Here is a 26,668-nt window from a genome sequence, read left to right on the forward strand (position 1 = left end):
ACAAACAAAAACAAAAAACAAAGCAAGTGTTGATGAGCCAAAATGTATTTGAATGAGTAGACTGTTGACAAATGTATAGACCAGACTCACTACTGGAGCCTTATCTACTATGCTTTATACATTTTTAACAATCTCCCCTAAGTGTTGCATGGGCTCCATTTAGCAGGACTCTGTAATAAGTTGATAACGGAGTTCCTGCGATCTCTCTGCAAACTATTTAGTTTGAGTTCATTATCTTCTGGGTGTGGATAAGTGTGGAGAGTAGAGCTGAGACATTCAGATTAATCGTAAATAATCGAACTTTGAAATAATCATCAGCTAATTTAGTAATCAATTAATTGTTAACTGGAGTATGGAGACTCTAAAATATGTTTTTACCATACAGAGCAACCCACTTAGAGCAGTAAATATATAAAATTGTAAAAAAAAAAAAAAAAAAAAAAAAAAAAAAATATATATATATATAATGCATTTCAGAAAAAAAAAAAAAAAAGATAATAAACTTTTTTTTTCTGTCAATATGCTCTACCCGGAAATCCTCAAGTGGAAAAGTTTTAGTTTTACCTGGTTTGAGTTCATAAAAACTCCTCTTTAAGGAACTTTTGGCTGTCAGATTATTAATCTAAACAGTAATCGATTAATCGATTTGCAAAATGATCATTAGTTGCAGCCCTAGTGGAGAGTATTCCAAAATGTATTTTTTGCTCCTTCATTCATATATTGTCTTTTTCATTCTTCTTAACTCCTTCTGTTTGTTGTGCTTTTATTCCATGTCTCATCTTTTACTTCTACTCTTTTTCTTCCTTTGTTACTTTCATCATTTTGTTGTCTCTCCTTCATTTCCCCCCCCCCCATTGTTTCCATATTTACATGTGTATAAAATAAATCAATAATGTGGAAAAAACATTTATATACATGGCATGTGAAAATAAAATGGTTCCTGGTTTCTTGTAGGGCCATGAGATGACCAGTATTGGACTCCTACTGGGAGTTTCTTCTGCTAAACTAGGCACCATGGACATGTCAATCACCAGACTGCTCAGCATTCACATTCCTGCTCTTCTCCCACCCACCTCCACTGAGCTGGATGTGCCACATAATGTTCAGGTGAGACTGACTGCATGGTAGATAAGTCTTTCATGGTCCATATAAAAGTTCCTTCTTGGTTTAGTAAGATGTCCATATTTTTTTATTTATTATTAACAAACATTCACCAAAACTGCACAAAGGTCATTGTATTTTCTGCCTGTCTGTCCTGCAGGTTGCAGCTGTCATTGGCATTGGGCTGGTGTACCAGGGAACAGGACACAGACACAACGCTGAGGTCTTGCTGTCTGAAATAGGTCTGTGCATTTCTCCTCTGTAGAAGCAGAGATGACAAATGAAAATTTTTAACCTTAAATAGTTTTGTACAGTTAAAAGAATCTGACATTGATATAGATTTTATATCTCTGTATTGGATCGGATGAAAAACGTTCCAAACCTATGAGAAATGCAGCTATGTGAAGGACATGAAGAATCTGAGGGAAAGCCTTTGATCATTTCTTGGTAAATATAATTAGAAAATGACGTTTTTTGTAAAGTAAGCTGGTCAGGAAAGCCTGGATTTTATTCCTCAGTGAAATAGCTAAAATGGCTTAATTATCAGACTTCTAGAGAGAAAGTCAATGAACTAGGTGGTAAATGTTTCCCTTTGTTTTTTGTAAAAAAAAAAAATATTGAGATAAAAAAAAAGGTAACATTATATATTGGCCAAAGAAGCTAAGTTTAAAGCTACAGTGTGTAATAATTACAGGGATATACAGTCAGAAATGTAATATATTATACATAACTATGTTATTTATCATCATCTACGAGCTCAGCCTCTTAACCTTAATATTTGCGTTGCCTTAGAATTGGTTATTTATAATAACATAGGATATATAATAACGTAACTGTTGGGGGGGAGAAGCGGTGGGGGGGAGATGTTCATGTTGCTGCAGTCTGGACGTTAGATGTCGCTGAAAATTACACACTGTAGCTTTAAATCACTTGTGAGGTTTTTAACAGTACCCAATAATTAAAGTAAGGGTGGCTGAAGTTACTGCAACGCTCAGAATACAGAAATGTTTTTTGTAGTCTTGTAGGATGTTTAAGCAGTTAAGAAGCAGAAATCCAGAAAGAGCGATTCTCTCAAGTTTTATGCCTTGGCAGCATTTGTACGTTTCAATTTGAGGATCTGAATGATTTTGTTGGACTATGTGGATTTAACAGTTTTCGAATATAGGAAGTAGCAAAACCCTGAATGTTAACATACGGTTTTAGAATAACCTGGTAAACTTTTTACCCTTTTATTGGTTCTTCCTGTAGAGGATTACAACAACTGAGGGCGATCAAGGGGATGTTTTTTGTTGTTGCTGTATTTTAAAAGTGGAGTCTAGATGGAACGTTATAAAACTACAAATAACTATCATAGACTTCTGTTATGACACCAACGATCTCTGTAGGAAATATGTCTCCGATGATAAAAATAGCTTTTAGTGATATGTTTGAGTGTAAACCTAAAATTTCTAAGGTTTTGCTTGACAGAAATGTGTAGCATGATTGGATGAGCTATGCTCTTTAAAGTAATTGTCGGTAAATATCTGAACAACTTAAAGAAGTTCTGTTTTATCAAGGTGTACATTTCTTTGGGCATTCTAGTAATGCAGTTCATTTTTAAGTATTAGAACAACTGATCATCATCATGATTGTGAGATCACTCACCTGCCTTGACTCGCATATGAGCTTCAGTGACATCCCATTCCTAATCCATCAGGGCTCAATTTGGCTTTAATCCTCATTTAGCCGCTAGAACAGCTTCAGCTCTTTTGGGAAGGCTGTCCACAAGGTTTAGGAGTGGGTTTATTTTGGGTTTATTTTGTTCAAACAATGCATTTTTGACGTCACACACTGATGTTGGACGAGAAGGCCTAGCTCAGTCTCGGCTCTAATTCATCCTAGAGGTGTTCTATTGTGTTGAGGACAGGACTCAAGGCAGGCCAGTCAATTTCATCCACCAGACTCTGCTATCTATGCCTTTATGGAGCTTGCTCTGTGCTCTGGTGTTCAGTCATGTTGGAAGAGGATGGGGCCAGCTCCAAACTGTTCCCACAAAGTTCTGGAAAAAAGTCCATAATGTTACGTTATGCTGAAGCATTTAAAGTTCCAGTCACTGAAACTAAGGGTCAAAGCCCGCCTCCTTAAAAACAACCCCGTACCACAACAACCCCCTCCACCAAACTTTACACTTTGCATAATTACAAAGACAAATCCTCCTGGCAACCTTCAAACCCAGACTCATCCATCGGATTTCCAGATAAAGAGGGGTGATTAGTGTCTCCCCCGCTCTGGAGTCCAGTGAAGTTGTTCTTTATACCACTTTGGACTAAAGGAACTCATGGAAGTTTTGCTGGGTAAATACACACTTTGCATTACACTTTGTGATGTACGGCTGTGATGTAGCTGCTGGACCATGGAACCCTAGTCCATGGAGCTCTCTGTTCTTGAGCTACTTGGGAGGCCACATGAAGTTAGTTGGTGTGTAGCGATCGACTATGCAGAAAGCCGCTCGACATCTTCACACTTTCAGCTTCAGCATCCACTTATCCTGCTCCGTTAGTTTACGTGACCTACCACTATTTGGCTAAGTCGATGTGGTTTCCAAAACCTTTCCATTTCATTATGATACAGTTGATAATTCACTGTGGAATATTTAGAAACTTGGAAATTTCACGAGTGGATTTGTTGCACAGGTTGCATCCGATCACAGATCCACCCTGGAATTCACTGAGCTGAGAGCAACCCATTCTTTTACGAATATTTGTAAAAAACCGTCTGTATGCAGATGTGCTTGATTACGTAAGTATTCAGTCAAAAGGAGAAATGATAAACCTCCCAACACAAACACAATATTTAACAGATTGAAATCTGTTATACAGAAAATCAAATATTACAGCACTACCTGTGTCAAATACTTTAAATGCAGGCTTCTTTTTTAATAAATAACTTATGGATGGCTAGTATTTTTACACATGTGCAAACTGCTGTGCAATGTCAATTAGTGGTTTGGAGCAAGAAGACCCTCTTTCTGCCTCTGATTTTTATTTATTTATTTTTTTTGAATGAGGAGAGTAATAATAAAGAACACATGGATGAATTTGTTTGGGACATAGCGAAAGAGACAACTGTTTTATTGTGAAGTTAATCTTGAGATGACCTTTAATAAGGTACCAGCTGATTAGAATCATACGACAAGACTTAGTTGAATTCTTTGAATAGTTAATCATCTTTTTATCCAAACATCAAACATTGGATATGTTGACTGATAATTTTCCTTGTCGTCATGCAGTGGTAGTTTTCTGGTTGTATTACAATCAGGTTAAGCTAACTCTTGTCTGTGTTTTTAAAGGCCGACCCCCAGGTCCAGAGATGGAGTACTGCACTGACAGGGAGTCCTATTCACTGGCTGCTGGACTCGCACTTGGCATGGTTTGTCTCGGGGTGAGTAACTTTATAGAAACATGTCAGCTGGTAAATAAATAAGCAGTAAGATGTTTGTTAGATGGTTCATTGATTTCATTCCTTAATTTCATATTTCATTAGTTCTTTTAAAAAGAAATCTTTAAGGATTTGTGATGACAATGAATGTGAATTATTTTTGGACAGTAGACTTCCTATTTATCCATAGTTTTGTTGTTTAAGGGAGCACTATTTCCAAGGTTCAATCTCCCTTTAATATTTTTTCCCTTTTCCTTTTTATGTTTTAAATTTCTTTATCTGATCAGCTAATAATAAATTTCTTCTCTGTCCTTAATACCCTTTTTTTCTGTGTTTTCCAGCATGGCAGTAACCTGATTGGGATGACAGACCTCAACGTACCTGAACAGCTTTACCAATACATGGTTGGGGGCCATCGGAGGGCTCAGGCAGGGGCTAACAGGGAAAGGCACAAGTCTCCCAGCTACCAGATCAAGGTAGATAAAAGAACGCAAAAACAAAAAGCTTCAGCATTAATTAGTAATTAAGGTACAAATGCCAAAATTACGCTTTTATCACAAAAATCAGACAGATTTTGGAAGTACTATTATAATTGCTTTTTAACTGTCGTTTTTAGGAGGGTGATACGATAAATGTAGATGTGACTTGTCCTGGAGCCACGCTGGCCCTGGCCATGATCTACCTCAAGACCAACAACAGGTAAGAAAGTGGGAACAATTGTTTTTAATTTCATAAAATAAAACCAGATTTGTTTTTTATTCAAAACACTTTTTAGGACTGTTTTGATGTTTTTAAGTCTTATTTTTATGGTACAACCACAAACTTCAGGGGATTATCTGTGACAAAGAAGCATGATTGCTAAATGAAAGTAAAAAAGATGCATTAGTTTTTAGCCTTTTTTCAAGTCTTGCTAGAGGGTAGGGTTACGATTGTTTCCCTGATGGAAGGTGAACCTCCACCTCGGGGCTAAACCTTTTTTTGTCGCTTCCTAAAGGTTCTAAGCTAGGACTGCTCCTTTTTACCCAACCTAATTTCCATGAGCTACCTTACAAGGCTTTTGGCAAACTACAAACAGGACTCTATGTTAACGCCAGTTTCGTTGCATGTTTAACCCTTTATAGGGCAAGTTACTGTTTTTTATTCCCTTACAGAGTCCCCCTGTCCCTCAGTGAGGTCTAGAAGCACAAGATCTATATCCAGTCATTCAGCAAAGATACTGCTACATGGCTGTACATCTTATTTTAGCATTTGACCAATTAGATGAGCCCTTGAATGATATATTACCTACTATAAATTAAGTTGAAAAAGGTTAAGTCAAGAAAAAAGGTAAAAAGCTAATTGATAAGTTAAACAGTAAAGTTAAAAAGTTAATAAGCCTAGTTAACAATTATATATAGGTGTATAAAATAAAAAATGTAAGTGCCAGTATCAGCATTAATGCCTCTAAGGTTATGTTGGACCAAATAAAATGTGTTTCTTTCACTCTCAGTGTTTGTCATCAATTTCTTATAGAAGCACTTGTGTTATTACATTGACATTAATTTTTGCCATCAAAATATCCATAGTTTTTTAATGTAACAAAGGTAAGTTTAATAGAAAAATTTTATAGATAACTTATTTTTTCTTAAAATAAGTACATTTCCTCTTGAATTGAGGAGGAAATTGAGACACTTTTTCAATGAAACAAGTTAATTTACATCTAAAAAAAAAAACAAAAAAAAAATTGCTTTGTTTTATTTCAAGTAATTATCTTATTTTAAGAATAAAAATCTCATTGATTTGGCAAATCATCTTATTAACCTGCTCATATTAAGGGTAGATACACTTAATTTAGGAGGGAATTTTTGCAGTGTAAGGTCACTAATGGCTTGAAATTTAGCTAGCTGTCAGCCTTTCCACTATCTTTATTAAAGTCGTAATAAAGAGGCTCTCATAGGATTTATTCATTTACTGATTAGGCCCCTACTAAATTTGGTTGATTGAATTTATATAAGAGGGAATCCGTCGCAAACATTTCAGGTTATTTGTAGAAATGTTTTACAATTAGACAGTTTTGTCTTTCATTATGATTTTTTTGTGTTAATCTCTATTATTAACTTTCAACAGAGTTCATTCAGGTTTATGGTTATAACATGGCAAAATAAGTTTCTGCACTCTTCACATGAAATGGGTTAAAATAAATCTTAGCAGTGGCTCTTTTTTTAAGTAGCCTGTTTGTTGAATAAAAGAATCACATTTCCGGTATATCTATTCCTGTTACAATACTGCTAACGATCTTCTGTCTTGTGGCACCTTGTCATTTTTGTTTGCTCTGCTTTGACTCTAAACTTAGCTCCAGCATCGTTTCCTGGAAGATATCTCTGATTTTAAATGTTTCTAAATAAAAAAAGAAATAAGGAGCTTGAATATAATGCAGAGCAAAAAATGTGCTGCACAAATAAACATACTTGCAACTCCAGTCTAATTGGATTTATTTTTTGTAAATGACATAATACTAAAACTCCAGGTTTGTTTATTTTTTTGCCAAATTCAGTTTGCTCTTATCCATGTGAACCTGAGAGCATCATAACCTGATGAGAGAAGCAGACTCCACCACCTCCTGACTGTATATTTGGTCAAGAGGTTCCTAATTTCTGCAAGGCACGTCCGACTTTGTCTGCCTGTTGGTGGAGAGGGTGTTGAGGGAGGGTATTAACACTCCCTTTTTCTCATCCCGGTTCTTTCCTTTAGGTCGATTGCTGATTGGCTGAAACCTCCAGATACTTGGTTTCTGCTGGACTTCATTAAGCCCGAGTTTCTGCTGCTGAGGGTTAGTGTGACGCCAGCTGTGTGTTTCTCTGCTCATGAGTGAGATATTTTTCCCACCTCTCCTATGTCTGACATACTTGCTTGTCTTCTTCCTTCCTCTCTGACAGACTCTCGCCCGGTGCATTATCATGTGGGATGATATCCTGCCTAACACGGAGTGGGTTAAGAGTAACATACCCCAGGTGAGAAAATACATAGATGTAGCATTAAAGCTGGCAGGGAGTTGCTATAAAATGTGTTATAAACTCAAATTGGTTCGCTTTTTTTTTTTTTTTACATTTATATATTCTGTAGTTAAATGTCTCCATAATGAAGAAATTAAAACATAAGATGATTTCTTGTACAAAGCAGTCTGTGAAATTGACGCATCAAATTTTCATTAATTTAAGTGAAGAAATGAAAAAAAGTGGGGGTGTAAGGCATGTAAATTAAAGTTTTATTACACACGTACAATGACCATGAAGTTAGAAATGTAGCATATAAAGTAAAAATCTTGCATACACAGCATTATATCTCTGAATCTTTAAACTGTTTGTAGAAAATGTCTCAGGGCCTTCAGAATAAAGATACCTTAAGACATTTTAGATTGAAATGCATCAGAATCTGGTTGGTTGGATGAACCACAGCATCCTGTTTTTAACAAAATTGAGTTACATACTGTATTGCTAAGCAATAAGACAGTTGTTTAGTTGCATTAGATTAATTATTTCAATGATCTCTCAGCGCTAAAAATGCATGAAGACATGCAGGCTGATATAATGTTAATGCAGTAATGTTCTGTTCTATTATAAATGTTAACGAAAGGGTATAATCTTATCATCAGCTTATAGGAGTACCAGCAAAACTAAAATAATTGGAATTTGTTTGCTTTTAGATCATGAGGGGTAATTTTGACCCCTCAGAAGACATTAATATTGACACAATGGCGTAAGTACTTCAGCCAATTTATTCTGAGACTGGAGCTGTTTGTTTTTATTGCTTTATATTTTAGGGTTTCAGAATTATTTTTAAACATAAACATGCAACTTTGACTGTCTTTTTGTATTTATAGAAATGTTTTATCATCATAATATATTTTCTGAAGCTTGGTTTTGTGTTAAATATTATTTGTTTTTCTTAGTCAAGCCCAAGACTACATCACAGCTGGGGCTTGTATGGCTTTAGGTTTACGCTTTGCCGGCTCTGCCAATTCTGATGCCTTCGACTGCCTTTATGAGTTCGCCAGGTCCTTCATGAGGATAATGTCTTTTGCCGGTACAGCCACTGTGGGTGCTGTAAGTCTTTATTTAAATTTTCTCCTTCGATCATCTCTACTGGCTGCTGTTTTTCCCCAGTCATGGAAACTCTGCTCTGTTTTGCTGTGACTTGCATGCTGGTCCCTTCAGCAGATGGGTTATTATAACCTACAAACCTGCCTGTCAATGATTCTGCTGGCGATGTCTATGGTCATGGCCGGCACGGGGAACCTGAAGGTCCTGCAGCTCTGTCGCTTCTTTCACAAGAGAACCGGTGGCGAGATGAACTACGGCTTTCACATGGCACATCACATGGCTCTTGGCCTTCTCTTCCTGGGGGGTGGCAGGTGAGATAAATGCAATAACCATAAACGACATTGTCTCCAATACCCTTAAATGATCCTCAAGGAAATCATCTAATTGTCATTGAAGGGGAAGTTATTTTCAATTATACAGAAAGTATACAGAAATTTAAATATCCTTTGGTTAAACATGCTACAAAAATATTGGCTTAATCATTTGAAATCTGTGCTTTTATCATATATTTATTTTGCTCTTTTTCTTTATATTTGATCTGAAAAGATCTGGCAGTGAAGCAACTTTGTGGTACCTTACTTTAAAACTGGCGGCCATGTTTTCACACTGCCTATATGGAACTATAAAAGTGAAGATGAAAGTTCAAATTTATTAGTCTTTTTTTTTTTTTTAGAAATGCACTGTACAGCTCCAGCTGTCTGTCACTGCATATAATCCAAACTATACAAATACAAAAACTGCTAAAATGTAAACTAACCTGGCATAAAATTGGCCCATAATATACAGCAGCTTCCCCACACACAATAAATGCATTTAATCATATTCTGTTTGTCTAATGAGATAAAATGTTTACAGTACCAACCGTAAACGTTTCCTGTTTATAGCATCCGGCAATCATGCATCATGCAAAAAGTTGCATGTGGAATATGATTAAAATCCATCTAAAAAAAGAATACAGAAAAAAGTATTTTATGGAATTTTGCTAAACAGACTGGGACCAAAGGTGCAGAATAAATTAACACACACCCTCTAGATTTACATCTGCTGCTTTGGGAAAGAATCAGGTAGACCACTTAAACGCATTGTGTGTCATTGCTGCAGAGATAGACCCGCTTTGAGTATTGTTTTGAATGACATCTATACACAGAAACTCTCACACACCCTAACCAGGTTCCTCAAACTGCTGACCTTGCCCTGCATATTTTCAACAGAAACAAGGGCTAAACTATCATTAGATGTTGCAAATGCTTTCCCCACCAGAGTAGTAATCTGATGGACTTTTTCATTTCTTTTTGTTCTACTTCATTGTAGACTCATCAGGTCAAGGGTCACGGATTTGCAGGGGCTGCAGGTTTGAATGTCATGCACTGAGGTGTGGTTAATGTGGGCTTGCAGAGGTGAAAGGTCATACTGGAAGGCCATCATTCTTGCACTCCATCTTTTCTCTCTGTTTATCTGCCATTTAGCCTCTTACTTATTCGCATTTAACTTTTTTATTCAGATATTCTTTCTACACACACACGCAACTGTTGTCATTCATTTTTTATGCCCTGCAGTTATTTTTTGCTTATTTTCCATTGCTTATCTCGCATGCTTTCAGCGCTTTTTTTCCTCACTTCCTCTGTTTCTGTTTGCTCAGTAAATTTCTCTTCCTATTATTTGGTCTATAAAAGGGAAACTAAAGTGAAAGTCGACTGCCCTATCTCTCTAAAAGTCATGCATGATGTCCAGATCTGCAGTCACCGCTGAATTTTCTTTAGTTTCTATTTTAAAAAGCCAGAGGTTAAGGTGAAACCCTGCTTTGTATCATTATAGTTTGGCAATATTTCTTCAGAAGTGCAGAAAGAATAGAACTAGATAGAAATTGATCCATAGACTTGAATTTATTTTGTAGAAATCCATTTACCTGGGATTTTTTTTTTTTCCTAGATTATATTTATGTTCCGTAAATATACACAAAGTGCCTTATTTATGAAAAAACTAACCACAACAAAGACGAATAATATGCCAGAAGGACACCACTAGGGATGGGGATCGAAACCCGGTTCCATCAAGGACCCGGTTCCACTTTTTTCAAAACCCGAAAATCAATAACGTTTGGGCTTATCGATACCACTATCGAGTCTGGTCGTTTTTTTTTTTCTCCCGGAGGTCCTGTAACATAATTGTGTGTGTCTCGAGTCGCGTCACAGCATTTAAATCTAATCAATCCGATCACTGCAGCATGTCCACTAATGTTTTGGAATGAAATTGTAAGCAAACAGATATTTAAAGTAAAACAAGTGAAGTCTGGCACTTAACTTTGCTCGCGACTTGAGAATGGCTGAACGGAAAAGACTCCTCCTCCTCCTGCCCCCGCACCACAGCCGGGCCCGTCTTCATCATCCACTCAGAGTACCACTGGTAAGCGCGCACACAGACTTTGTAGCTTGTCCGGTCAGTTAAAAATAGTAATTGTGAAATCCGTCTTGTAATCGGCAGCATACAAGCTAGTTAGCTTGAAAAGTAAATAAAGTTTCAGACGTGCTGCGTGATGATGTGTTCAGATTGGCTAAGTAAAACGACAATTAGGTTATCATGATGCGTTCAAGTGTAACGTAAAGAAAATGGGAAATTGAGTTTTTAGCGAGAAACATGAGTAATACAGTTGTAAATTGCTCTAATTATTTTAGAATATATAATTAAACTACTGATGCCAACATTTATTAAAAATTACATTTAGTTTAAAATACAATTATTTATTTGTTAAATATTTTCCTAATCACTAAAAACATGATGAAAAGTGACAGTAGACAATACATTAACCAACAATTGTGAAAATATATTCTAGTTAGTTTTATGTCATTTCAAAGTGGCCTATTACATTAGCCATGTTTATTGAAGGCTAGAAACGTTTTTGTTATGCTCACTTGTTAAGCAATAAAAGCAATACCAGTTCTGTTAAAAAATATTGTTGCATCGTCTTTCCACCAAATAACAGAAAAGTATCGATAGTGGTATCGATAAAGACTCGGATCGATAAGGAGTATCGATAAAGGTATCGATATCAATAAATATTAACGATTCCCAATCCCTAGACACGACAGTCTTTCAGAAAATCTTTGCATGCTACCAGAGTGAGCTACTGGTGTATCATTAAAAAGGATCTCAAATAATGTGGCTGTGCTCCTTTGAATTTTTCTCTAACTCTTTATGTTAGCATTATTTGTGGTTAGCTTAAAGAACTTGGACTCTGCCTATGTTTCTTAGCTATTTTGAGTTCAAGATTTCACAAGGTTTGCCAACATTTTCAAACCCGGCATGTTCAAGAACAGAAGGTTAAGCGCTCAAAATATAGCAAATATGCTGTTATTTGTTCAGCCATTCTATCTAATGCGTTAAGTTTTGTTTCTCAACATGTCAGCTTTGTACAGCTCTTGTGCCTTTTTAAACACATGCACTCTTGATGATAGCAGCCACATTGAGGAGTGTTAATGCAGCCTTGGATGCCGTGTGCTCACTGATCAGAAAATGTTTGATTTTGGAGCTTTTCCTGCTGGTCATTGATCAACCTGCAATAAACTACAGTTGAACTCTGATTGCTTTGTGCATCTGTTTGCGTCACTTTAGAGGTCTATATGTTCACAGCAAAAAGGAAAAAAGTCAAAAATTCGTTAGTTATGAGATGGGAAGGAATAATGTTTCAGTTTTTAGACTCTAAATATGCAAATACTGCGCAGTTGAGTGGAGGGGCTTAATCATAAAATCCTTAATAAAGCCTGGTAAGCAACCGAAAACAAAAACTTCCCTCTTTATATGTAGCAGTTATTACAGAATAAACCTACTTCACATTCATGTTGTTGGCTCCATGTGGATTTAAAGAAGAAGTTGTGGTTTTTTTGTGTGTGCATTTTTTGTTGTCGTCAGCTCCCCACACCCCAAAGAACAGTGAAGCAGCCATTAGAAGTTGGTGTCAGTTTTCGATGAAGCTCTTGCTCAAATACCCTTTCGTTGATTTTCATATTTAATTGTAGGCTTGAAAGAAAATTGAAATGTTCTGTAAATACATGAACCATGCAAACAGACATTAAAAGAAGAGTGACATTCTTTACCTCAGATAACTTTTACTAAACACTCTCAGATGTGACCTGTTAAAGCCTTAGCAGCTTTCCATTGTGCAGCCTGACTTCAGGATAATGATCCAATTAGCTAAAGCGCACACTCTGTCATTATGTCGGTCATTATGTTTAAGAGGGACTGTTGTGGCCTTTGATTTTGCTGATTAAATTGGACCAGCTTGTTTAATTAAAGATGGAGATTTAAAATGTAAAATAGTTTCCTTCTGATACAAGAAGTCTGACACTGGGCTTATGTTTCTATCTTCACTATAAACATGTTTGCTGTTCTGAGTGTAAATGAATCATTTTGATACAGAAAATCTGCATGAGATTGAAGGAAAATTGTTCTCAAAATTGCTCACGTTGCCTCTCGTTATAGATACACCCTCAGCACTTCCAACTCAGCCATCGCTGCCTTACTGTGCGCCTTGTACCCTCACTTTCCTGCTCACAGCACAGACAACCGGTAAGACCCAACGCCTTTTTGAAGTCACTGGCAAATGGCATCTAACCTATATATTAACACACCACTAATATGGTTCTTGCAGAGACTGTATAGATTTAGTTTGTCTTCATTTTTTAGCTCTGGATAAATTTGACTGATTGTGACACAAAATAAGCATCTCCAGACTTTTTATGCAATTACATTCCGTCACCTTTATTTTTTTCCACATCGCAATTTCATGTGCTGAAGTAACTGTTGCTCATTGTATACAATACATTGCATACAATAGATGCATTATTTTTTATGTGTTTGGTACGTTTTACTGTTTCTGTAGCTACCACCTCCAGGCTCTGCGGCATCTGGCCGTGCTGGCTGCAGAACCCCGGCTTCTGGTTCCTGTGGACGTAGACTCTCTGAAGCCTTGCTATGCGCTGTTAGAAGTCACTTTTAAGGTCAGTTCACATGAATAGAATTTTATTATTTTACTTGCTTCACAAGAAGAAAAAGTAGCAGATAAAAACAGAAATAAGATAAACAATCTATATACTTTTTGGAGAATTGACTGTAGTTATTTATTTACCAAAGAACTTGCAGTGATTGCAAGTGCAGCCTCAACAAGACTCCCAATTCAGACCCAGCTCAGTTCAGCCGCTGCTGTATCGCCCTGTTTTAAAGTCTAAAAGCTGCAGTGAGAAGAGGGCAACAAAAATGTATGTTTGTGCACCCAGGGTGCCTCAAGCTGCCACTGGAGAGACTTTGTAGGGCAGACAGTCCTGTGGAGGGTGTCTGTGATCTCACCATCAAAGAGAGCCACTCTCCACCACAGTGACCAGAGAACATCCTATAACTAATCTGGCTTTTTAAATTGGTGTGTACAGCCTCCTTCTGTTTAATGCCAAATCAACACTTTCCAGTGGGCCACTTTTCAGAAAACAGCTGATGTCACCTTAATCTACTGAGGACAATAAAACCTGCTTTGAACCTTCTTATAAACACTTCACTGTTGATTGTCCCCTCTATTGTTGGTTCAAGTGCTCACCCAGGTACTTACAGGATGTCAGCATCTCGATATCCGTTTTTTGAATGCTTTCTGGTAGGGGCAATATAAAGAAAATCTAATATCACAATATATTTGAGCTATAATCGTGATACATGATGTGTATCACGATATGTTTAAATTACCTTCAAAAACAATAGTTTTTGAAGGTAGAGAACTAGAGTGCATAAAACTGCAGTGATATACTCATTCAAATTTAAAATATTTTATTGTAACCAGCTCAAAGCTTTTCACCAATAATACTGCCATATTATGTCTTTGGGTGACAGTATTAGACCTTTAACAAGATCCCAGCAACCAACCAGAAAACGAAGGCAAAACAAACAATAGTAAATAAAATGTAAAATAAAAAAGGGCTATTTTGGGCATGTTAAAAAAAATGCAGAATGTAAAAGAAATTAACCTCAAATTACAAAAAAAAAAGATAAAATACTGTCTTTAAAGTTAAGTTAAAACTATTTACATTGATCTTTATGTGCTGAATTTGTACTTGATGGTTGCGATAGTGATTTTAACTATTATGCATGGGGAAACTCGAGATACATGAAGTATATACGATATATCGCCCACCCCTACTTGCAGGTATGGATGGCCCTGGTTTTCCTCCACCTTCAGTTTCTCCAGCATCAGTCCAAAACATCCTGCATCACCTCCCTATATTGCCTGTCACGTCATGCAAACCCTGGTCTTTCCAAACTGAGGACTGTTAGTAAGATAGTCCACTGTTATGTATTGAAATTACACAGTACTTCCAGGGTTTTCTGGATGCGAAAATGCCCAATGTTGGAGAAAAGGATTCTATAGTATCGTCCACACTGATGCCTTGCTGGCAGACAAACTTAAGCTGTCTCATGGTTGGGGTCGATGGAGAGCGAAGATGGACCTTGACCAACCTACCCAGGGTTTTTATCTGGTTAGATGTTAATGCTGCAAGGTTATAGCTGCTGGGGTCCATGAGATGCACCGTCTTTGGACTGGTTCCACAAAAGAAAGTCTTCCATTACTGGTACCTGCCCCACCCTTAATCTTAGATGAAACATGTAAGCAGCAGTCTCACTGAGCGTAAGGAGCCTGGAGCTAAGGCCTTTCTTAAGACTGATTTATACTTTGAAACTAGGTCGTCTGCATAGGTGTCGCAGTGAACGCAGGGACGTCCCCGCCCCCTGCTGCAGACACTCTGCTGCACCTCTCCAAAATTGTAGGTGACCACACACAGTGCCGCAGACAGGAGGCCTCTGATTGGTCAAATCTACATCCGCTCTACTCATGCGTATTTCCTGTTTGGTATCTTACCAGCTTGTTTTGTTTGTATGACCGCCATTGCAGAAAGCGGCTCATGAAATTGGACCAGCTAGAAGAGTGAGGTGCGTGAGAACACTGGGACCCTTTTTCCACCTGGATCATTTTCGCCCTCATGTCCCTCCGTTGTCAGACAAACTTGCCCCCACTACAATCACCGCCTCGGCCGTATCTAACCCCACTGCTAGTTCGTGATTGTCCCTCTTGCGTTGTGACGTGGAATTACATAGTGCAGACCACGCTTCAATATTGAGCATAAATCAAATATCTGCGTCCAGCTCAATGTGACACACTGCTGCGCGGAGTCTAACCAGCCCTTTAAGGTAATCATTATGAGTTCAATTGTTTAGCTGTATAGAACAGGGAGATTGTGTTGGGGGTTTTAGGAGTGGGGGTTGCACTTTCTTAATGAATAACAGAGGATAACTGTGAGCTGAGCTTCAGTGCCTCAGCTCCTCTCTAATTTTCCCTCCACTACTCTCTCGTTGAAGCCCTCAACTTGTCCCTTTTTCTAAACTTAAATTCCATCTTTTTCTTCTAAAAAAAAAAAGAGCCTTATGCTTGGATAAACCCATTGTTTATTGTTGGAGAAACCCCATCTAGTCCTGCTGAGCACAGGACTATATGATGATCTCCACACAAAAATTAACATAAGTGATGCGGTATTTAAAGCCGTCAATAACCTCCCCCAGAGAATCACATAATTCCTCCTACACTGTTGAGTCAAAACAGTCTTTAAGAGCCTCCTCATCTTCTTTTGACCATTTCTTTACTTTGCAGGTCCAGACTGGTTGTCACAAGATATCTTTGAACAGGAAGGGTAGAGCTAGGGAGATGAGGTTTATTCTCCTTTGATATCAGCATAACACAAATCCAGGGTTTTATTTTCTCTGGTGGAAAAAGACATACAATGTAAAAGTAAGTGTTGTGGGAAACCTGCTTTTATAACATGCAGTGCTTGCTGATAATATTTCTAAAAAGCAGCCAACATGTCGCCTAAAATCATTTTAGCCATATAATCTCCTTTCATGTTTAAATAATAAAATAAAATGATGATTTCTGTTCGATTTTGCTGCAATCTATTGTTGAATTCCAGCTTTAAACCATTTTAATAACAGACATAAAAATCTGCTTCTTGTCAATATTTATATTTAATTTACTCTAATATGAGCATCCACATTAATTTAATCAACAAATAAAAGTCTTAAAATATCTCTTTGAGTCGCGATTTATTTGTCTTCATTTCTTTTGGGGATTTGTGGCCATTTTTCTCTGTACTCTATCAGCTAATCTGCTCTCCTCTCCTTGTAGAATGATTAAAGATAATATATTCTAAACATTGACAAAGAGGAAATGTTTGCTTTGCTAAAGAAATGCGTTTAGGTCTACGTGATGGTGTCTCCTTAAATAGATGTGAAGTTAATTCTTTGAAATCACGGAACACGTGAAAGAAATTCCCTCTCGTTCAATGGAAAAACTCAATGCTTACTAACCACTTATTGTTTTAGTTTTGAGGAACTGAAATCTGATTGAATACGCAGTAAGGCATTTATTTATATATTTCCTCAAAAGGGAATTGTTTGAAAAGGTTTCTAGTGTAAAGACCCATACACAAAGCCAAAGTGTCAAAGTACAGAGCCTATTGTGTTCAGTGTCACCCAGTTTGTTGTCGGCTTCTTTCTGCACGTCACTGTTGCTTGATGTGCGTCATCTCATAATTACCCTCTTTCCCCCTGTGCTTTCACCTGTATATAAAAATGACATATTTTGTTTCAATTTGTAAATTCTTTCCCCTCGATTTTTATCACAAATTATTTAAACATTTGCAGTTTGTTACAAAATGGTTAGAAAGCGAGAGCATCGCGGCGGTAAATGTGTCACTCAATTTCTCACCTTTTTTGTGTTGGGCTTTTTGTGACACATTTTGTTTAGATGAAAGCATCTTGAAATATTACAACTTATAAAGCTTATGGCTGAAATAATTAAACTCTATTGCTTGAAATTTTGCTACAAACACAGAAGACTCAGAAAAACTGAGCAGGCAACATTTAGGAGTTTTTTTTAGTGTGGTAGTTCTACAGCTAAAGCATGATTCTTAGAAGCAGAGGTTGCTGTTTGTTTTTCGCATCACTCTCTACTGGCAAATCTATTTAATCTAGTTCTGAACTACAGAGCTGAATCTCAATTTGAATCTTTAGGAGAGACGAAAAGCTTAAGAGTTAACATCTTATCCAGGGCTGGTTATACTCCCGCAGCAGTGTGTCCCAGTGAGTCTGACGCAGACATTTTTTATTTATGCCCAATATTGAAGCGTGGTCTGTGCTATACGCTGTGGGTCTAGATACGGCCGAGGCGATGAGGAAGTGGGGGCAAGTTTGTCCGACAATGGAGGGACATTAGGGCGAAAAAGAGCAGGAATCCAGGTGGAAAAAGGGTCCTAGCGTTCTTGCGCACCTCGCTCTTCTAGCTGGTCAAACTTCACGAGTTGTTTTCAGCAGTTGCGATCATAAAAACAAAACAACATCCTCCTGTCTGCGGCGCTGTCTGCATTCACCTACAATTTGGGAGAGGTGCAGTAGAGTGTCTGCGGAGGGGGAGGGGACGTCTTTTTGTTTACTGCGACACCTACACAGTTGACCTAGTTTCGAAGTATAAATCGGCGTTAAAGCGCTAAAGTTCACTTGATTTATAGATTCCCTATGTTAACTCTTAGTTTGTACTGTCCACACCCCAGTTTTCTTTTTGATTATTCTATTTAGCAAAATAACTGCATTTTCCGTACTATAAGCCGCTACTTTCTCCCCATGCTTTGAACCATGCAGCTTATAAGATGTTGCGGCTGTTCTGTGGATTTTCCCTAACCGCCACAGGTTAGAATGAAGGGGTTAATTTTCATTGAGCACAAGAACAGGGTAGCAGCAGGCACGACTGAGAACAAATGTCACGAATTCACACATTTTTTTTTTCTGTCGCACCAATGAAGAGAATCTGTTCAACTCTAGCAGAGCTGATCTAAAGAGCTGATGAAGCCCCATCTTTCAGTAGAAGCTCTTATTGCTGCGAGCCAACAAGCTAACAGGAGCTAGAATTCTTCTTTGTCCCTGCTCTAGGGGCTTTATGTAGAGCTCCCCCTACAGGTTTGGTGGGAGACAATTCAGTAGATATCAGAGGCTTATAGTCCGGGGCGGCTTATATATGTAGGTCTCCTGTTTTTTCAAAAAACTTTGTTAGCTCGGCTTATAGTGAGGTGCGCTCTTTAGTCCAGAAAATACGGTAAATCACCATCCATAGTTTTTTCTTGTGATATTTCTCGCCATTGACTATATTTTGATGCAGTTTTAAAATTTTTTTTTTCTCCATCTAGAAATCGGACCTTAACTTCTTGCAGAGAAAGAAGCTCTGAGCTCAACTCTCAGTAAAACATGCTATTGTTGCTGTTCTAATGATAAATCATTGCTCCTCCCTAGGGATCTAAGTGGTATAAGGAGACAACAGTAGAACTGATGGCTCCTACACTCCTTCCTGAGCTTCACCTTCTCAAAGAGGTAAAATGAGGTTCAGCATTTCTCAGCCACCATAGTTGTTGAATCTTTGTGGAAGACAAAGCCAATTTAGTGTACAACACATCCTGAAAGGACTGTACTTCCTTTATTTTCTGTTTAGGTAAAAGTGAAGGGGCCTCGGTACTGGGAACTGTCTCTAGATCTCAGCAAAGAAACTCAGCATCTAAAGTAAGCATTGAGAAAAACATGATTAAACTTTCTTTTTCCTAGCCTTTTTTATATTCCATTGACATTTTATTAAGTTATTAATATTTTTTGTTTGTTTCTGTTTCAGCTCCATTCTGATCAGAGATGGTGTGTTGTATGTGAAATTACGGGCCGGACAGCTGCCCTACAAAGATGACCCTCAAGGTTGGAAGAGCCTGCTGGCCACAACCGTAAACCACCGAAGTTCTGGAGTCACAGCTTTCAAGGTAAACAAAATGGCTTTCCCAAATATTCTGACAAGTCATCATAATTAGGAATGCACAGTCAATTGGCAGCAGTACTGGCTGATTTTGGTTAGGTTTAAAGGTGTCTGTGTTAATCTTGAGTTAGGCTAGATTAATTTTACTATATTTTTTAGTATATTGTCAAATTGCAAAGGAGAAATTATGCAAATGGGTTAATCCAGGGTTTCCGCGGGTCATTAGTAGTCATTAAATTATTCATTTTTAAATTAAGGCCTTAATTGGCATTAAAATTAAATACGATTATCATTGCATTTAAATGCTTTATTTAAAAGGAAAAAAGGTTTATAAAAGAAATTTCTTCAGATATGTTATATTGCGATGTAACTGCTTCCGGTTGATCGTAAAGCCATATGTTTGGAAAAGAAGCTTGAGGCGGAGAAAAAGCTAGAGAATGGAAAAATGCTAATTTCAACAAAAGTGGCTGGAAAACGAGGAATTCCAAAATTGGTTGCAGCCTGTCGATGGTAAAGATGACGAAGGATTGTGCCGTGTTTTATATATAAATATGAGATGGGTACTTGTTGATTACATTAAAATCATTTTTAAGTGCATTAAAAAGCATTAAATTAGTTGTTCATTCCTGTATAAACCCTGTAATCTCTGAGCTCAGAGTTTGTGAATCTGCACGTAATTGCAAACATGCTAGCGGTTCTGCTGGCTATTGGTAGAAACCTCACATTTTCAACCAGTTAGTTACAAAATGTTGTTGCTAAGGAACCAAACGGAAAGTTATAGAGATGAGAATCAGACTAACTTGTAGACAGAGTAGAGAGAAAAACAGTGATGGCGATATTAACAGAGAGGTTTGATAGTTGAGGGATTTTCAACATTTAGATTGTCAAAGGTATGTAGCTGTTGTTTTTGCTGGATGCAATAGATAATCCAAAGGATAAATCTAAAGCAGGCAGCGCAGCTTCTTTTTGAGCTGGAAGATAAGGAGGGAGACAGGAAGACTGATAATTCTGATGATGAAGTGGTGGACAGCCTTTTAGCTTAGAAATTGAGAAAGCAGGAAGTGAATGAAGAGGAAGGTTAGGTTCTGGCAGGTGCAGAGGTGGCTACTGAGAGATCAGCTTTAATGTTCAGATCTCTGATGCTTTAGACAGCAGAGCTGAAAGTGTGGGAGTGTTTTTAGTTCTACTGATGTCCTTGTTAAGAACAAACATGCAACGGAAACAAAACAATATTCTAGCTACGATCTTAATCCAACGAATCAATACAGGACAATCAATTTTGCATAAACATTCTTTCTGGTATACGTATTTAGCAAGAGGCATGCCAAGACATGAACATAGCCTCTTTGTTCATGGCAGGTTGTCCCTGCAGAGTCAACTGGCAGCTCTGCAGCTGACAGACCATTACTACTCACCTGTTGGCTGCTTTATTTTCTGTCAAAATACCTGCAGGACTCTGGGAGCAGAAAAAATAGCTGCTTGTTTCTTTCGCTTTTGTTTACTTGCCCTCAGTGTCTTTCCTTGCTTGTCAGTTTTTTCTCAACTGTTTCTTTTTGTGCTGTTTCATTAAAGCCTTTTACAACTGCTGGGTTCACCAGATGGTATTTTGTGTCTCTTTTTTCTGTTTATGTTGAACTTTTTGCTGATCAGACATGGGTCACAGTGTGGCATTTTTATCTGAAAAAAACAATACCCATGGTATAATTCTACCACCACTAAAATAGCAACTGCATGACGATGATGATTGAGTTGTTTTCAAGCTGTAATTGCTTAAAGCCTCAGTATACCTGAATCCCAGTTAGTTCATGCCCACAGCTAAAACGAGTTGCTTTTTTTGTTTTTTTTTGCAGCCTGAAGCCATCTCTACTTTCACCTCAGAGCCTGCCCTCATCTCCTTTGCTGAATTCTTCTGCAAAACCTTTGAAGGACTAAAATCTGTAAGTGTACCCTGACCAAAGAAAGGTTTAGAACTGCAGTCATTTTTGCGTCTTCTGTGGTTTTCAGCAAGTTAGATGGTGGCTTTATTTGTTAGATTGTTGGCTCATCAGATGGAAAGGACTAAAATATAGTGTTTTTTTGGGACTTCTAACAAAAAGTAAGTAAAAAAATTACTGCATTCTGCCTTCATTAGAAAGTAAACTTTAACATTTAATTTTTATCTTGGGGTTTTACTTAAACACTGGACTTTTCGTGGTTTAAACCAGACAGAAACTCCCTGGAGATGAAAACAAACTGCAGTGGTCAATTTATCTCAGCGGAAATCCCTAAAGGCTAAAATCATCATTGCAGCACATGTCCCTCTCTACATGCCCTTAAATGAGCACAAACACGAGTTTGTTAAACTCAAAGCACAGCTTCAAATGACTGTTTGGTCATCCTTCAGTGGAGTTCAGTAGTCTTCTGTGTGTTTATGAACAGCAGCAGCCTGTCAACAAGTAAACAAAATGATTTTTTTATTTGTGTCCTGCATCTCATGTTTATTCATTTAAACGTCTATCGAGGCCTTTCATTTAAAAAAGCACAGAGATCAATCTCATGATCGTCTAAACTCTGATGGTGTGATCATGTTGGAAAGCATCCATGTCTGCAATGTTTTATAGAAACCCTGTTATTTAATGGTTTAAATTGAACAAGGTAGATTGTGTTGACTGATGCTGAGTTTGATTATTCATCACTTGACCTCCATAGTGTGAGAAAGGAGGCTGCTTTATACGACATCAGGTTAATTGGACAGATTGCAGAGGTCTGCGTGGTAAAATGGAGGAAAATGCACCATTGGAGTATAACTGTGACAGTTTGTAATTTCCGACGGCAGTCTTCTGTTTTTATCTATCCAACCACTCCAACGCTGCATTTGTATCTTCATGCATGATGGTTAGTTTCTATGTGCATAATTGGACAATAACTTTTTCTTAACTTGGCATGAAATAACACATAGGAAAAGCTTGCAGTGTAGAAAATTTATGAAAATAACTTCACTATTTTATTAATATTTTAATCATCATTAAGAAATCTGTTTACTGTTTTTTCCCTCTAACATTCACATGAAGTCTGACTGGATGGCTCCGCATCTAGGGCTGCAACTAACGATTATTTTGCAAATCGATTAATCAGTAGATTATTTTTTTGATTAATAATCAGATAACCAAAGGTTCCTAAAAAGACTTTTTTGGAAATTAAACCAGGTGAAACTAAAACTTCTCCACTTGAGGAGTTCTGGATGGAGCATAATGACAGACAAAAAAATGTCTTTATCTTAAAATGCCAATATGTTTATGTATTTTGTTAAAATTTTATATAATATATTTTTATATAAATTTTATATAATCCAAATTGTTTCCTCTGTCCACTAAAAGCACATTTTACAGTCTGTATACTCCATTTAACGATAAATCGATTACTGAATAAGTTGACGATTATTTCAATAATCGATTAATGACAATAATCCGATTGTCTCAGCCCTATCAGCAACCTTCCATTTTTAACTTCTGAATATTTTTTATATTACTATAGGACATGTTTTATATTTAAGAAAGGGGAAAAAAAATTATCTTTGTGTTTAGGTCTCTGGGAAAATGTTTTGCATGTATTGCTTGAAATCGATATGAAAAACAGCTGAAGCCGACATTGTTTAAAATTCCTTTTGCAATTTAAAACAATGCTTAAGTCTTTATTAATATTTTCTGTTATGCTCACTCTGTAAATCATGTCACAGACAGCTTAACTAGCTCCTAAACATCATTAGAAAGCCCATATTATTAGAAAGAGTAAACATGAATGCACTCGGTGGCTCTTGAAGAGCAGCGGATGTTTAAGGACATCATGAAGTGAAATGGGAACTACCTTGTTTGGGGGAACTTTTGTGAATGGGGAAGATGGATGAAGTAGTAGACAATATTTGACAATAATCAATAGACAATAATCACTGATGCACAAATGTTTTCAGAAAGCAGTAAATTTGTGCCATTTGTTCTCTGATCTTGGCAGAGCGAGGATAGCCTTGTGTTGTTCTCAGCTATGCTGTACGAGTGCGTCACACAGGAGTGTCCAGAGATGCTGCCGACGTATATCGCTATAGAACAGGTAACTCACCCACTCAGCAGAGGACACAAACATTTACATACAGGGCAGCTGTAGAAGATGGGTAAAGTAAGCATACGTGTAAAGATTCAATACAATAAAAAAAAAACAAATTTAACTTCCTGAAGATTCTGAAGTTCTTATTTTATTAACAAGGTTAATAAACAAAGGTTAAGTTCCACACTATTTGAAAAATTATAGAAAAAATAGTTTGAAAAGAAGAAGATATTGTATTTAAGCTTCCTTAACTTCACTTTGTGGTGGTGGGGGGCTTATTCACCAAAAAATATGTATTTTTGCTTACAGTCTGGAGCAGAATTAGAATAACTCCAAAAGTAAGAGGTAGATAACAATAAAATCATTTAGAAATAGTAATGGCAACCATTGGCTTGCCTAGCTGATCCCTGGAAAACGTTCCTGTTGTGGAACCACATCTTAGGTCCCAAGCATAGCTGAACTAAGTCATTCCTCATTTCTCTCAGGTGGTTGGGGCCCTACGTCAAGGTGAGCTCCAGCAGACGTTCCCCTTGTGGCAGCTGCGTCTGGTGGTGGAGCTGTGGGACAGCAGGATGCTGCGAGTTCGTGCAAACAAACATGACACCTTGTTGACCTCAGAGTTTCTTCCTGTCATGAAGAATGCAGTGGATTTAGCTCTGGACAACTGGCTCAAAGGTAAACCGATAGTTGGAGCAGTAGTGGGTAGTGGTCATGGTGAATTTGTAGCAATCTTTTAATTAAGTTAAGTCCGTAATGTGTGTTATGGGATTTGGATTATTTGCTTATTGATGCAACCCCTTATTATTAGTCCCTGCAGATTCATACTCTGTTCCTGAAGCAGTTTCCATCACCTATTAGCGTAACTAAGAAGTTATTAACCCTTAAAAGCTAATGTTGGTTTCACAGTATGAACTTTCTTCCTGATAGCAACGGGCATTTATGACACTACTGATTACTAGCTTAGTCCCCAAACAGTGGTAAAATACAACTTCTTTTCCTCCTGTCTTGGCTACTTGCGTCATCACATAATGATAGCTATGGTCAGTTTAAATTTGAAGTTAACAGGTAGACCAAAATCCTCCTCCTTTTGCAGGAACATATTTAGTAGATGTCATCATGGCTGAAACCCAGTGAGATCTCTGCATTCAGCCAAGCGGGTTTTACTTGGAGTAAAACAAAATAAAAAGATTGAAACCAAAAGTGACCAAATATTTGAAACAGCTGCTTTCTTTTTATTGAACATACCTCTATAAACACTTGGTTTACATTCAGTAAAGGTCTTTAAGTCCATAAAAAGTATATCTGTGACTTTTGTTGAGCTTCATTTATCTTAAATAGTTTCACCATCTTTTTTCCTCCAAACAATATTTTTGTGTCTAGCTTTTAAAGCACTTTAGTTCAACTTTAAAAAAAACAAAAATATTTTAATTGTTTTAAAGTAAATTGAACCATGTTCAAACCTTTTCAGAGCATCTAGGGAAAGGCAGCAGTGATTTTTTGTTTTTTTCTTCCAATAAATAAATGTACAGAAGATCCTCTGTTTTAGCACATTACTTCAGCGTTAAATATTTAAATTCCATCTGTTTAGATTTCAATCTAGAGATCATCAAATGCGTTCTAGATTAATTGGAAAAAGAAACAACCTGTTAGTTTAGCAGATTTTAAGATTTCTTTTCATCAGTTAGCTTCCCCATCATCAGTTAAAAGAATTTTACTATAAAGCTTAGTTAACACAAGGGGGGGGGGGGGGTGCTCAGTGTTTAAAAATAAGTAAAGGAAAATTTGTTCAATGAGCAGCTTTTTGTTTTGACTGATCTGATGTGCTTGTGCTGCCCCATAATAAAATGGCGCCCTGGGTGACCATGGGCAATTTACTGAAACACAATGTCACCAGGAGGAAGTATAAAAAGGGATCAACAATAAGCCACTTTACAGCCTAAATCCTGTTTCCTCTTACTCATTCTGTTGGCATCTAAAGTATTAGCCACCACGCTGTTACCTAGAATAGCTCAGCAGACACTTAAAGGTATGATATCATTAATCAAGTCATCTGTAAAGTCCCTAAAGGCAGCTACCCAGGACTGGTCACTCCAATCTTCTATTCAGACATCACATTTTGCACAGATGCAGTCTTCATTAAGTTACCAATGGGTTTCCTTATGTTGGATACATTTTATTTAGGATATGTAAAGTTGATTGCTTGAATAGTAGACTATCTGAGTTCCAGTCATGGCCTTTAATTTTAAAAGATGAGTTACTGCTCTCTTTACTGCTATGTAGCAATGAAGCGCTTCAGTTTCTGTCACATAATTGAGAAAATAGTTTGTGGAATTTTATTGCTTTTGTTTTTAATTTATCCGGAATGTTTGTTAATCCACCAGTATAATGCAGAAGCAGCTATTGTCTCACACTGCCCTTTGCAAAAATCTTCCTCAACAGGATGTAAAAGAATTCTTTGCGCTTCGCGGCAGATGCCATGACTGCTGAAAGGTATTCTGACTGCAGGATGTAACTTGACAGCACTCGGCTGACTGAGGCCAACTGTTAAGACAAATTCTTTCGAAGTGACGCCTTGTTTTGCTTGCATGTTAAACATTCTCATTGACGGGTGATTACAGGATTCATGTTTGCTAAAAGTGTTGCCAAAAAAATGTAGAATCTGCATCAGCGTCCCTTATTTTCAGACGTGTCACAAGGTGGCTGTTTCCACTTGTTTTTAGGTTAAGGGTGTATTGCATGAATGTCATAGTTTAGAGGACAAACAGAGAGTACATACACCCAACACACATTCCATAACTGAGCCAGCACTCAAAACACTTTGAGAGATAGGAAAGTAGTCTGCATGAGTCGTGGGAAACGGGTGTAATGGTTTCGTTAGATTTTGATAATGAAATCAGTTCCAACTTGTCCTTACTTTACGCAAGATGGCTGCGAGGCGGAATAATGTTTCTACAAGGATCAATAATGTTGTTGTTCTCAGGAGTTCTCCCATTAATGACTGAATCAGACCTTATTTCTAGCATTTTTGTTTGTGTTGTTTTCTTAGAAGTCAATGCTGCAGGGATTTTTACACATAAACACTCCTAATGAGACCCCAACAATGCATACATGTGAGAGATTTATGTTC

The 26,668-nt window shown here is 37.4% G+C and overlaps 1 protein-coding gene across 1 annotated transcript in view; it reads left to right on the plus strand.

Annotated features, from left to right (window-relative positions):
- The window catches only part of anapc1 (anaphase promoting complex subunit 1), a 69,776-nt gene that overhangs the window by 39,455 nt on the left and 3,653 nt on the right, over positions 1–26,668 (plus strand). Inside the window, 18 exon segments of the mRNA XM_038295718.1 lie at positions 955–1,107; positions 1,262–1,343; positions 4,430–4,521; positions 4,860–4,994; positions 5,135–5,217; positions 7,249–7,327; positions 7,434–7,508; positions 8,201–8,253; positions 8,447–8,600; positions 8,712–8,908; positions 13,074–13,160; positions 13,474–13,591; positions 18,963–19,040; positions 19,159–19,226; positions 19,333–19,471; positions 21,315–21,401; positions 23,452–23,547; positions 24,027–24,216. Coding sequence (XP_038151646.1) covers positions 955–1,107; positions 1,262–1,343; positions 4,430–4,521; positions 4,860–4,994; positions 5,135–5,217; positions 7,249–7,327; positions 7,434–7,508; positions 8,201–8,253; positions 8,447–8,600; positions 8,712–8,908; positions 13,074–13,160; positions 13,474–13,591; positions 18,963–19,040; positions 19,159–19,226; positions 19,333–19,471; positions 21,315–21,401; positions 23,452–23,547; positions 24,027–24,216 — 1,966 coding nt within the window.

This window comes from Cyprinodon tularosa, unplaced genomic scaffold (assembly GCF_016077235.1).
Source record: "Cyprinodon tularosa strain WSP-4 unplaced genomic scaffold, ASM1607723v1 ctg359, whole genome shotgun sequence".
NCBI lineage: Eukaryota > Metazoa > Chordata > Actinopteri > Cyprinodontiformes > Cyprinodontidae > Cyprinodon > Cyprinodon tularosa.